At 40.0% G+C, this 14878-nt stretch overlaps 1 protein-coding gene across 3 annotated transcripts in view; it reads left to right on the top strand.

Annotated features, from left to right (window-relative positions):
* pi4kaa (phosphatidylinositol 4-kinase, catalytic, alpha a) overlaps positions 1-14878 on the top strand; it is a 91949-nt gene that overhangs the window by 3745 nt on the left and 73326 nt on the right. For all 3 annotated transcript variants that reach the window (XR_010015219.1, XM_063013669.1, XM_063013667.1), the window contains exons 2-8: positions 4205-4321; positions 5947-6040; positions 6130-6218; positions 9886-9958; positions 10098-10360; positions 11876-11942; positions 13073-13224. Coding sequence is in view for 2 of the 3 variants with exons in the window: in XM_063013669.1 (XP_062869739.1) it covers positions 4205-4321; positions 5947-6040; positions 6130-6218; positions 9886-9958; positions 10098-10360; positions 11876-11942; positions 13073-13224 (855 nt within the window). In the remaining variant the exon portion in view is untranslated. The remainder of the gene's footprint in view (positions 1-4204; positions 4322-5946; positions 6041-6129; positions 6219-9885; positions 9959-10097; positions 10361-11875; positions 11943-13072; positions 13225-14878) is intronic.

Below are 14878 nucleotides of genomic sequence, written 5' to 3'. Positions count from 1 at the left end.
CCTCAGTATAGATTGTATACTACACCACTGTATATTACCTCAGTATAGATTGTATACTGCACCACTGTATATGACCTCAGTATAGATTGTATACTATACCACTGTATATTACCTCAGTATAGATTGTATACTACACCACTGTATATTACCTCAGTATAGATTGTATACTGCACCACTGTATATGACCTCAGTATAGATTGTATACTAACACTACTGTATATTACCTCAGTACAGATTGTATACTGCACCACTGTATATGACCTCAGTATAGATTGTATACTACACTACTGTATATTACCTCAGTATAGATTGTATACTACACCACTGTATATTACCTCAGTATAGATTGTATACTACACCACTGTATATTACCTCAGTATAGATTGTATACTACACCACTGTATATTACCTCAGTATAGATTGTATACTGCACCACTGTATATTACCTCAGTATAGATTGTATACTGCACCACTGTATATTACCTCAGTATAGATTGTATACTGCACCACTGTATATGACCTCAGTATAGATTGTATACTACACCACTGTATATGACCTCAGTATAGATTGTATACTACACCACTGTATATTACCTCAGTATAGATTGTATACTGCACCACTGTATATTACCTCAGTATAGATTGTATACTACACCACTGTATATTACCTCAGTATAGATTGTATACTGCACCACTGTATATGACCTCAGTATAGATTGTATACTATACCACTGTATATTACCTCAGTATAGATTGTATACTACACCACTGTATATTACCTCAGTATAGATTGTATACTGCACCACTGTATATGACCTCAGTATAGATTGTATACTAACACTACTGTATATTACCTCAGTACAGATTGTATACTGCACCACTGTATATGACCTCAGTATAGATTGTATACTACACTACTGTATATTACCTCAGTATAGATTGTATACTACACCACTGTATATTACCTCAGTATAGATTGTATACTACACCACTGTATATTACCTCAGTATAGATTGTATACTACACCACTGTATATTACCTCAGTATAGATTGTATACTGCACCACTGTATATTACCTCAGTATAGATTGTATACTGCACCACTGTATATTACCTCAGTATAGATTGTATACTGCACCACTGTATATGACCTCAGTATAGATTGTATACTACACCACTGTATATTACCTCAGTATAGATTGTATACTACACCACTGTATATTACCTCAGTATAGATTGTATACTGCACCACTGTATATTACCTCAGTATAGATTGTATACTACACCACTGTATATTACCTCAGTATAGATTGTATACTACACCACTGTATATTACCTCAGTATAGATTGTATACTACACCACTGTATATTACCTCAGTATAGATTGTATACTACACCACTGTATATTACCTCAGTATAGATTGTATACTGCGCCACTGTATATTACCTCAGTATAGATTGTATACTACACCACTGTATATTACCTCAGTATAGATTGTATACTGCACCACTGTATATTACCTCAGTATAGATTGTATACTACACCACTGTATATTACCTCAGTATAGATTGTATACTACACCACTGTATATTACCTCAGTATAGATTGTATACTGCACCACTGTATATTACCTCAGTATAGATTGTATACTGCGCCACTGTATATTACCTCAGTATAGATTGTATACTACACCACTGTATATTACCTCAGTATAGATTGTATACTGCACCACTGTATATTACCTCAGTATAGATTGTATACTACACCACTGTATATTACCTCAGTATAGATTGTATACTGCACCACTGTATATTACCTCAGTATAGATTGTATACTACACCACTGTATATTACCTCAGTATACAGGGGTTGGACAAAATAACTGAAACACCTGTCATTTTAGTGTGGGAGGTTTCATGGCTAAATTGGACCAGTCTGGTGGCCAATCTTCATTAATTGCACATTGCACCAGTAAGAGCAGAGTGTGAAGGTTCAATTAGCAGGGTAAGAGCACAGTTTTGCTCAAAATATTGCAATGCACACAACATTATGGGTGACATACCAGAGTTCAAAAGAGGACAAATTGTTGGTGCACGTCTTGCTGGCGCATCTGTGACCAAGACAGCAAGTCTTTGTGATGTATCAAGAGCCACGGTATCCAGGGTAATGTCAGCATACCACCAAGAAGGACAAACCACATCCAACAGGATTAACTGTGGACGCAAGAGGAAGCTGTCTGAAAGGGATGTTCGGGTGCTAACCCGGATTGTATCCAAAAAACATAAAACCACGGCTGCCCAAATCACGGCAGAATTAAATGTGCACCTCAACTCTGCTGTTTCCACCAGAACTGTCCGTCGGGAGCTCCACAGGGTCAATATACACGGCCGGGCTGCTATAGCCAAACCTTTGGTCACTCGTGCCAATGCCAAACGTCGGTTTCAATGGTGCAAGGAGCGCAAATCTTGGGCTGTGGACAATGTGAAACATGTATTGTTCTCTGATGAGTCCACCTTTACTGTTTTCCCCACATCCGGGAGAGTTACGGTGTGGAGAAGCCCCAAAGAAGCGTACCACCCAGACTGTTGCATGCCCAGAGTGAAGCATGGGGGTGGATCAGTGATGGTTTGGGCTGCCATATCATGGCATTCCCTTGGCCCAATACTTGTGCTAGATGGGCGCGTCACTGCCAAGGACTACCGAACCATTCTGGAGAACCATGTGCATCCAATGGCGGTGCCGTGTATCAGGATGACAATGCACCAATACACACAGCAAGACTGGTGAAAGATTGGTTTGATGAACATGAAAGTGAAGTTGAACATCTCCCATGGCCTGCACAGTCACCAGATCTAAATATTATTGAGCCACTTTGGGGTGTTTTGGAGAAACGAGTCAGGAAACGTTTTCCTCCACCAGCATCACGTAGTGACCTGGCCACTATCCTGCAAGAAGAATGGCTTAAAATCCCTCTGACCACTGTGCAGGACTTGTATATGTCATTTCCAAGACGAATTGACGCTGTATTGGCCGCAAAAGGAGGCCCTACACCATACTAATAAATTATTGTGGTCTAAAACCAGGTGTTTCAGTTATTTTGTCCAACCCCTGTAGATTGTATACTACACCACTGTATATTACCTCAGTATAGATTGTATACTGCACCACTGTATATTACCTCAGTATAGATTGTATACTACACCACTGTATATTACCTCAGTATAGATTGTATACTGCACCACTGTATATTACCTCAGTATAGATTGTATACTACACTACTGTATATTGGAACAGTATATAATGTATATTGCACCACTGTTTACTGCATTAGTATATAATGTATACTGCACCAAAAATAATGTACTCTGCACCAAAAATAATGTATACTGCACCACTGAGCATTTCATCAGTAAATAATGTATATTGCACCACTGTTTACTGCACCAATAAATAATGTATACTGCACCACTGAGTATTACATCAGTAAATAATGTATATTGCACCACTGTATACTGCATTAGTATATAATGTATACTGCACCACTGTATACTGCACCAAAAATAATGTGTACTGCACCAGTGAGTATTACATCAGTAAATAATGTATACTGCACCACTGTATATTGGAACAGTACATAATGTATATTGCACCACTGTTTACTGCATTAGTATATAATGTATACTGCACCACTGTATACTGCACCAAAAATAATGTATACTGCACCAGTGAGTATTACATCAGTAAATAATGTATACTGCACCACTGTATACTGCACCACTAAATAATGTATAGTGCACCAGTATATAATGTATACTGCAACACTGTATGTTACCTCAGAGTAGAATGTATGCTGCTTCAGTGTATACTGTATTAGTATGTAATGTTCAGTGCACCACTGTATATGGCACCAGTATATAATGCATTCTGCACCACTGTATACTGCATCAGCATATAATGCATTCTGCACCAGTATATTGAACTATTATATAATGTATGTGTTCACCTATGTATGGCCATATAGTGTAGCTCTGGATGCATACCTTTGTTTTAAGTAGTATGTCCGCTGGGTATCTTTGCCATCCTGTAACAACGTTTTCTGTACACTGTGTACCACAAGTATGTGTTGTGTATACCTAGTATGTAATTCATTAACAATGCCTATCTGATCAGCTGACTAACCAATAAATTAATGAATTTCTTTTTAGGTCCAGAAATTACAATGCATGTGTCCAGTGGATTTCCGGGGCGTCTTTCAGCTGGATGAGAGGAGAAGAGATGCTGTGATTGCACTTGGTATCTTCTTAGTGGAGTCTGAGCTGCAGGTTTAAATCTTTTTTGACTTGAACTACTGCCATATTACTCATTCTTTACAGTGCTTTAGGAGACATTAGACCGAGGTGGAGCATATACAGACTGTGTAAAGATGAATGCACCCTAAACTGACCATTTTATGAGCTATCCATGGGTATACAGTTACTGACTATTGCCCATATGCTGCTCTGTAGATAGAAACATTTAAAGTACCACCAATAATCACATGTAATTTGGGTGGTGGACTATTCTCATCACTGCACTGACACTAACATGGTAATGACATGGTACTCTGTTTTGTAATGGGATTTTTAAACACCTCAGTGCCACAAGCAAAAATACAACCGCAAATCAGAAAAAGTTGGGACAGCACGGAAAATGCTAATAAGAGTTTCTTATATTTACTTTGACTTGTATTTTATTGCAGACAGTATGAACCTGAGATATTTTATTTCTTGTTGAAAAATGCATGGACGTTTCTGGAAAAGATGACGTCTTGAAGGCAGCATATGTTGCTCTAAGATCTCAATGTACTTTTTTGCATTAATGCTGCCATCACAGAAGTGTAAATTACCCTTTGCCAAGGGCACTGACACAGCCCCATACCATGACAGACCCTGGCTTTTGGACTTGTTGCTGATAACAGTCTGGATGGTTGTTTTCGTCTTTGGTCCGGAGCACACAGCATCCATTTTTTCCAAAAAAGACCTGGAATGCTGATTCATCTGACCACAATACACGTTTCCACTGTGTGATGGTCCATCCTAGATGCTTCTGAGCCCAGAGAAGTCGACACCGCTTCTGGACATGGTTAACATAAGGCTTCTTTTTTGCACAGTAAAGTTTTAAGTGGCATTTGTGCATGTAACTCTGTATTGTAGTGCTTGACAAAGGTTTGTCAAAGTAATCCCTCACCCATGTAGTTATATCAGCTATTGTTGAGTGGCGGTTCTTGATGCAGTGCCGTCTGAGGGATCAAAGATCACAGGCGTTCAACTTACACTTGCGCCCTTGGCCTTTACGCACTGAAATTCCTCTTGATTCCTTGAATGGTTTAATGATATTATGCACTGTAGAGGAAGAAATATGCAAATCCCTTCCAATCTTTCCTTGAGGTACATTGTTTTTAAACATTTCAATCATTTTCTCATGCATTTGTTGACAAACTGGAGATCCTCTGATCATCTTTGCTCATCAAAGACTCACCACCTGTTTGGAATCGCATCATTATTTAGTTTTTTCACCTCATTACTAGCCCAAAATGTGCTGCAGGTCTGAAATGCAGGAATGGATGTTTATTAATAAATGAAATGAAGTTGAGCAGACAAAACATGAAATATCTTGGGTTCAAATAAAAGTCAAAGTAAATGTAAGGAACACTGCATTTTTATTTTGTTTGCATTTTCCATACTGTCCCAATTTTTTCTGATTTGAGGTTGTACCATGTGATTGGAATTATTAAGATTTTAGATGTAAATTCATCAGATGTGTATTTTACCATTATATAATGATTTTATATATGAGTATATATAAGGATTTAGCCTCTGGCTTGTGTTTACACCTAGACCCTACCTGTTAAATTGCCTGTAGATAAAGGTGCTTAAGCTTTTACCTCGGTCTTTTTGTTTGTTTACAGCACAAAGATACAATTGTTCCATACTTGCTGGGATTGTTAAAGGGACTGCCAAGAGTACAATGGATTGAAGAAAGTTCCGAGAGGAAGGGGAAAGGTAAAGGCCTCAGTCTTTACCTAATAAAATTTTTTTAATGATCCTTTCAAATGAAAGTTGATTGACTGTTTTTTTTTACGTTCTGGTAGAAACTCTCCCCATTGCTGAGAACTTCTGCTTTTGCTTGGTGACTATGCTCTCTGATGTCGCTCAGAGGGATGAGTCCTTGCGGATTCAGGTACGTTCACTGCTGCAGTTAATTCAGATTTTATTAGTAGGGATACCAAAGTGCCATTTCGGATAATCACAGCACCGGTGAGTTACAAGAATAATTGATGCCAGACGACATAAAGGCTAATCCTGGGGATTAAGTGAATGTGCCACTTCTGTGTATGGGGCTGCTTAATCACAGACCAGTCAGAGTGCCCATGCTATCTCCTGTCCATCTAAAACTCGCCAACAGACATCAACAGTCTTTAGACTGGCCATGCAAGATTATTTGCCAAACAACTGTGTCCACTTTGATATGTTCAAATAACAGTGTTTTAAAGGGGCAAAATAGTTGATTATCAAACTGAAGGTGCATCAGTTACTAAAAATGGTCTCAACAGTCATGACGACGAACGTCAAACAGTGCACCACAAGGCAAAGCTTACTGACAGGGGTTGATACTTATTTACATTTTGGACATGCGCCCCCTTTCGTGTGCTGACCTCGAACTTGCGCCCAACCAACCCTCATACAGAAACCATTGCGAAAGCTCTTGACAAGCTAAAATAACATAATTAACATTGTGCACATCATACATCATGCAACTTTGCTGATTGAAATATTTACTTCAAAAAGATAATACAGCCGTAGTCGTAAAACGTATGCGATCCTTGTTTTGACGTAGATGAGAGTAGGGGTGGGCGATATGGTCTTTAAATAATATCACAATATTTTGGGATATTTTTGCGATAACGATATTCACTAGCGATATATAAGAACACTTTTTCTTAAAAACACAAAACATTGTAGTTCTGATAAATTCTGACTAATTACAGTGTTTATATTTTGTATTATTACAGCCTGTATTTGTATTCATATTGACAACATTTATATTAAACAAACCAGCAGAATCTCACAATCACATTTATGTTGTCTGTTTTACTTCAAATAAATGAGCATCGAAAAAATCCCGAAAACATTAATATTTGAAAAAATTAATATTTGATAATGCTTTGCTATCATTGCAAAATGAAAGCGCATGGTAAACAGCAGCACCGCAACCCAGATCAACCACACAGCAGTATAAAATTATAACCGCAGCGTACCTTGGAGGCCATCTTGTATATTTCCAGACCGAACTAATGAAAACCGTCTTAGATCATTTAACTTAATTTATTCTCTCGGCTGTCACGGTTGAAAGCTGAAACTGGTAATTCGTTCACTTATCTGTCAATTATACAGCAACCAATGAAGAGAGAGATTCCGCCCAAAATTTTAATTCGAAAGCTCTGATTGGTTTATACATCTGAATCTCTTGAATCAGAGTTGTTTTGCCCACAGAGTGAGCAAAAACGAATGAATCTTTACCATAGATAAGCGCACAGTTTTCTGATTCGATTCCAATTAATAATTCATCTGAAAAGAGTCGTTTCTGACTCATTGACTCAGTGATTCAGTTTCCTTGCTCATATGCGAAGGAAAGCGTTTCGCTTAGCGCTTTTGTGTTTTAAACGTTCTCAGATGGTAACCTGTGTATTTTATGTTCGTTCACAGACACAGTTTTTGGCCTCACATCATTCTCTGACTCACGCAGTGACTGACCCTCCTCGTACTCACGCGGGTGCTTAGTATTTTTGCACGTTTTGCAAATTACAGTCATTTGTTTGGAGTCTGACCTTCTGTATCCGAAAACCTTCCACACTAGTGATGTAGCTCCCCTTTTAGGGACTAAAATTGGTCGCCATTATTTCACTGTTACGCGCTTGAGGAGCGAGTGACACTCGTTTGCTAACAATATCGCGATATGGCAAAAATCATATACCGGTAACTGTACCGGTATTATTGTGAACGATATTATATCGCCCACCCCTAGATGAGAGCACACAATGTTACTTCACAGAGCCAAGTAGAGGCAAAAGTACATCAACTGATAAGATTGCTAGATCAGGATACTCTTCTTTGACGGACAGAAAACTTAGGGGAACTAACTTTTAGCTCCACGGGCAAGTCTGACTTTGCTGTCGCTCTGTGGTAATGGCCAGTTTAATTAAGCCTCCGACCTGTAAGGAAAGCAAGTCACACAAAATGTTCTGTAGTATCTGGTGTTTATTTGAAACCGCAGCATTTATTAATAACAGTGAGAACAGAGAGCTGAATGAGGAGAGAAACTTATGAATCGACGAATCGACTCCTGAATCTCTTATAGCGATATTGTGAACAGAGCATCTCCCACTATACACCTCTCTTAAAGACACACAGCAGTTGTTTTTGTCACCGATTTATCTTCACTGTTAGCCCTATTTTTAAGTTTGAACTGGATAACATTAAACGTGTGTTGTCAGCGAGACTAATCAAATATGTCTCCTGTGGATGAAAAATGAACTGCTTTAGTTTTACAAGTAACAAAAATCTCGTAATGTTGCCCCACAGGTTGAAAACCCCTGCTTTACAGGATGGTTAATAAAAAATTGTGCAGTCACAAAAATAACCACAGTGCTGATGTCATGAGTTTAACAAAGCTGTAATTCAGTGCCAGAAGTTTCAATTCTGAAACCTTCAGTCAGTGGCCAATAAACAGAAATGCAGAACTTGGTTTGAAGAGCACAAAACTTGGACCGCTAAAGCACAGCATATCAGGATGAATTGATATCTGTGGGAAGCCAAAGGATGTCGTTAACCCACAATGTCTAGTTTTAACAATAGTTAAATAATAGTAAGAAGAATGCCTTTATTTGTCATTTATACATACACTGATCAGCCATAACATTAAAACCACCTCCTTGTTTCTACATGCACTGTCCATTTGATCAGCTCCACTTACCATATAGAAGCACTATGTAGTACATCTGTTTCTCTACATACTTTTTTAGCCTGCTTTCACCCTGTTCTTTAATGGTCAGGACCACCACAGAGCAGGTATTATTTAGGTGGTGGATCATTCTCAGCACTGCAGTGACACTGACATGGTGGTGGTGTGTTAGTGTGTGTTGTGCTGGTATGACTGGATCAGACACAGCAGCCCTGCTGGAGTTTTTAAATACAGTGTCCACTCACTGTCCACTCTATTAGACACTCCTACGTAGTTGGTCCACCTTGTAGATGTAAAGTCAGATGATCGCTCATCTATTGCTGCTGTTTGAGTTGGTCATCTTCTAGACCGTCATCAGTGGTCACAGGACGCTGCCTACAGGGTGCTGTTGGCTGGATATTTTTGGTTGGTGGACTATTCTCAGTCCAGCAGTGACAGTGAGGTGTTTAAAAACTCTATCAGCGCTGCTGTGTCTTATTCACTCATACCAGCACAACACACACTAACACACCACCACCATGTCAGTGTCACTGCAGTGCTGAGAATGATCCACCACCTAAATAATACCTGCTCTGTAGTGGTCCTGGAAGAGTCCTGACCATTGAAGAACAGCATGAAAGGGGGCTAACAAAGCATGCAGAGAAACAGATGGACTACAGTCAGTAATTGTAGAACTACAGAGTTCTTCTATATGGTAAGTGGAGCTGATAAAATGGACAGTGTGTGTAGAAATAAGGCTAATCAGTGTATATGGGGACTAAATGTAAAACTGAAAAATGTCTCGGCTCGGCCTTAACTGGATGGTTGAGGTGGATGCACGAGAGATGGTTGATGAACAGTAGTGCGTGACATTGAGAACTGATTTTGTGTGAAATGCCTTGTACAGATTTTGGAGGCTGTGATGGACCTTATGCAGGTTCTTCTTGAACTGTGTCGGAATCCTGAAGACCAAGACAAAGGTGTGTATAGGTGCAACCACACCTCACATTCCCAAAATAACTTGAACTCCTCACTGGTGTACACTTTATACATTTTAATAAAGCATTCTCATTCAAGTCATATTTTCAGTCTATTAAAAATGTTAAACATCCTCACCAGAGTACCTGTGTAGATACACTTTGCCATGCTTGCTCGGTGTGGTGCGAGCATCTGGGCGCTACAGCATCACAGATGAGCCGCTGCTATCCAAGCTGTTCCCACGGACATTGGCTCAGCCTGTGGCCGCCACAGAGGAGACAGAGTCAGTACGGCGCCGCTCGTTCAACGACTTCCGCTCTATCCTGCCCAGTTCTCTGCTGACCGTCTGTCAAGGTGACACGCTGCGCCGCAAAACTAGCAGCGTCTCCAGCATTTCCCAGCAGGTATGGTCTAGCCAGTTAGTGGCGAAATGTACAACCCTAAATCAGAAAAAAGTTGGGATAGTATGGAAAATGCTAATAGCATAAAAATGCGGTGTTCCTTACATTTACTTTGACTTTTATTTGATTGCAGACTGTTCAAACCCAAGATATTTCATGTTTTGTCTGCTCAACTTCATTTCATTTGTTAATAAACATCCATTCCTGCATTTCAGGCTTACAACACATTCCAAAAAAGTTGGGACGGGGTAATTTAGGGCTAATAATGAGGTGAAAAAACTAAATAATGATGTGATTCTAATCATGGTTTGGTACCAAAGCAGGATCTCCAGTTTGTCAACAAATGCGTGAGAAAATAATTGAAATGTTTAAAAATAATGTACCTCAAAGAAAGATTGGAAGGAATTTGCATATTTCTCCCTCTACAGTGCATAATATCATTAAACGATTCAAGGAATCAGGAGGAATTTCAGTGCGTAAAGGCCAGGGGCCCAAGCTTAAGCTGAACGCCCGTGATTTTCGATCCCTCAGACGGCACTGCATCAAGAACCGCCACTCAACAATAGCTGATATAACCACATGGGTAAGGAATTACTTTGGCAAACCTCTGTCATGCACTACAATACAGAGTTACATGCACAAATGCCACTTAAAACTTTACTGTGCAAAAAAGAAGCCTCATGTTAACCATGTCCAGAAGCGGCGTCGACTTCTCTGAGCTCGGCGGCATCTAGGATGGACCATCACACAGTGGAAACGTGTATTGTGGTCAGATGAATCAGCATTCCAGGTCTTTTTTTGAAAAAAATAATGTACGCTGTGTGCTCCGGACCAAAGGCGTAAAGGACCATCCAGACTGTTATCAGCAACAAGTCCAAAAGCCAGGGTCTGTCATGGTATGGGGCTGTGTCAGTGCCCTTGGCAAAGGTCATTTACACTTCTGTGATGGCAGCATTAATGCAGAAAAGTACATTGAGATCTTAGAGCAACATATGCTGCCTTCAAGACGTCATCTTTTCCAGGGACGTCCATGCATTTTTCAACAAGACGATGCAAAACCACATGCTGCACACATTACAAAGGCATGGCTGTGGAAGAAGAGGGTACGGGTACTGGACTGGCCTGCCTGCAGTCCTGAAGTGTGGTAAAAAGGAATGGCAACATTCCAAAAGTGGTAAATGCTTTACTGTCCCAACTTTTTTTGGAATGTGTTGCAGGCCTGAAATGCAGGAATGGATGTTTATTAATAAATGAAATGAAGTTGAGCAGACAAAACATGAAATATTTCAGGTTCATCCTGTCTTCAGTCAAATAAAAGTCAAAGTAAATGTAATTATTTGCATGTTCCATTCTGTCCTAACTTTTTCTGATTTGGGGTTGTAGGTTCTATATTTGTGTGTATAAACAGCATCAGTAAAACATTCCTGCTGTACGTATTTGAAAGATATTATAGACTACTGGGTTTAAAAATGATTATTTAATCATAGTAGTGATGATATTCTACCATTTTTGTAACAGGCCAGTCCAGAGCGTGCAGCCTTGCCTCCAAGTTCTCCTGCTGACCCATCTGCTCCTTACTTTGAAGGTAATATTTGAAAATCATCCATGTAAATGAGAACTCTACAGTGTTTATGTGTCAGGTTTACCCACATTTTATTAGCCAGTTTATAGTGTAAGACTCTCCTGTTATTAACATACACCGATCAGCCATAACATTAAAACCACCTCCTTGTTTCTACACTCACTGTCCATTTTATCAGCTCCACTTACCATATAGAAGCACTTTGTAGTTCTACAATTACTGACTGTAGTCCATCTGTTTCTCTACATGCTTTGTTAGCCCTTTTTCATGCTGACCTTTTTCAATGGTCAGGACTCTCCCAGGACCACTACAGAGCAGGTATTATTTGGGTGTTGGATCATTCTCAGCACTGCAGTGACACTGACATGGTGGTGGTGTGTTAGTGTGTGTTGTGCTGGTATGAGTGGATCAGACACAGCAGCGCTGATAAAGTTTTTAAACACCTCACTGTCACTGCTGGACTGAGAATATTCCACCAACCAAAAATATATCAGCCAACAGCACCCCGTGGGCAGCGTGCTGTGACCACTGATGAAGGTCTAGAAGATGACCAACTCAAACAGCAGCAATAGATAAGCGATCGTCTCTGACTTTACATCTACAAGGTGGACCAGCTAGGTAGGAGTGTCTAATAGAGTGGACAGTGAGTGGACACGGTATTTAAAAACTCCAGCAGCACTGCTGTGTCTGATCCACTCATACCAGCACAACACACACTAACACACCACCACCATGTCAGTGTTACTGCAGTGCTGAGAATGATCCATCACCTAAATAATACCTGCTCTGTGGTGGTCCTGTGGGGGTCCTGACCATTAAATAACAGGTTAAAAGGGGGCTAACAAAGCATGCAGAGAAACAGATGGACAACAGTCAGTAATTGTAGAACTACAAAGTGCTTCTATATGGTAAGTGGAGCTGATAAAATGGACAGTGAGTGTAGAAACAAGGAGGTGGTTTTAATGTTATGGCTGATTGGTGTATATATTATAGTATTTCAGAATTATAATGATGGTGTCCCTCTGGTCTTTACTTTTTACTATAACCTCCTCACTACGCTCATGTGAAAGCATTAAAATCCAATCCATAACTGTTATAATGACTGTGTGTGCATTTGTGCTGTGTGCATGTAGCTGGATCATACCTCCCTGATGGTAGTGCTGTGGACCCGGACTACTACTTCTCCACTATCAGCTCCAGCTTCTCTGTCTCACCTCTCTTCACTGGCAGCAGCACTAAGTGTTTCGACATGCCTTTGGACATGCTGAGACACCTTCTTCAGATGGTCAGTTCCTGGGCTTCTTACTTGGAGACCTTTCTGGCATCCTATTTTACCACATGCCCTCCCTACTTGACATCCTACCTCCGACCAATTCACTCCAATTATATTATTTATTACTGCAACAATAGGATAATAATTGTAAGCGTACATGAACTTTATAGGTACATGATATGGCGAAAAGTATGTGTATGCCTGACTGTGAGCTTGCTGGACATTCCTGGACAATAGGGAAACATATAGGTGCTAAAGTTCTATAACCTCCGTATCCTATAGGAATGGTCACAGTAACAACCTGCTTTCCTTTTAAAATGCATTTGTAACCATTAAGTCATTAGTGAGGACAGGCACTAATGAAGACTGGCCTAATAGTTCAAATTTATTATTCAGTGGGGTTAAGGTCAGGGCTCTGTGCAGACCACTGGAGTTCTGACACGCTAAACTCTTTAAACCATGTCTTTAGGGTATGCTTTGTGCTTTGATATAATTGTTTATACATCAATAGTTAGAAGATGTGTCTGCATACTTTTTGCAACCCCCAACCCTCCTCTCCAGCCCCGGCCCAATAAACACAGCCAATTGAGCCCAGGTTGATTGGTAGCACAGCTTAAATTTAAATTTGGATTTTAGCAGTGGTGGGCTTGTCCCTTAGACTGCAGCACCAATTGAGTGCTGTGCATTTCAATCTTTTTTTTATTTTATTTTTTATGTTTTTTTCCTCCCCATTTTCCTCTGAATGTAGCGCACTCAATTTTTGTCTTCCGCTGCTGAGAGATATTAGATTGCATCCAAGGAGAGCATGTTATTGTACACGCTCACCTCTTCTCCTCCTCATTCTGCACAGGCGTCTCTTCTGCCAATCAGGGTCCCTATACAGCGTATAAAGACCCAACCACCCACACATAGTCCAACCCCCACCCTGCAGATACGGTGGCCAATTAGTATCTGCTGTATGATTTGTGTAAATCCTATTTATTTAAAGTATCCTCCAGACCACCCAAGAAGGATGGGCCCTGCTGAGTCTGGTTCCTCTCAAGGTTTCTTCCTGTAATTTTCAGGGAGTTTTTCCTTGCCACAGTCGCCCTCGGCTTGCTCAACAGGGGTTTTTGTATCTGTTGGTCCTGGATTTTGTAAAGTTGCTTTGAGACAATGTCTATTGTAAAAAGCGCTATATAAATAAAGTTGACTTGACTTGACTTGGCTGCAGGCACTGCCAATTATGGTGCCCAGCCGACTGGAGGCAACACCAAGTTTTTAACCAGAGTTCAGAATCTCGGCGTCGGTGTGCAAGCAGAATATCCCGCTGCGCCACCTGGGCCCCTTGCATTTCAATCATTTAATGAAAAAAAATACATTCATGCTTTAAGAAGTCCTGCATTCCCTAGGGTCGAAAATAATCATAACAAGGAACTGCTCGCAGTCAGTGTTGTATGTATACTTTTCCATTTTATTCTACCATTCTACAAAATTTATGCCTCCCACAAGTGTTATACATACACTATATGCCCAAAAGTATGTAAACACCTTACCATGCTGAAACAGGAAAGTGTTTTTCTTAAACTCCTGACACAAAATTGAAAGCATAACATTCATCTTATACAGCTGTTTTTAAATTCTTGGCGATTCTTAGTGGCTGAAACACTAAACTTAATAATAGGAG

The sequence above is a fragment of the Trichomycterus rosablanca genome, chromosome 18, assembly GCF_030014385.1.
Source record: "Trichomycterus rosablanca isolate fTriRos1 chromosome 18, fTriRos1.hap1, whole genome shotgun sequence".
NCBI classification, from domain to species: Eukaryota; Metazoa; Chordata; class Actinopteri; order Siluriformes; family Trichomycteridae; genus Trichomycterus; species Trichomycterus rosablanca.
The sequence above is the reverse complement of the archived record's forward strand: the minus strand, read 5'-3'. Positions and strand labels throughout refer to the sequence as shown.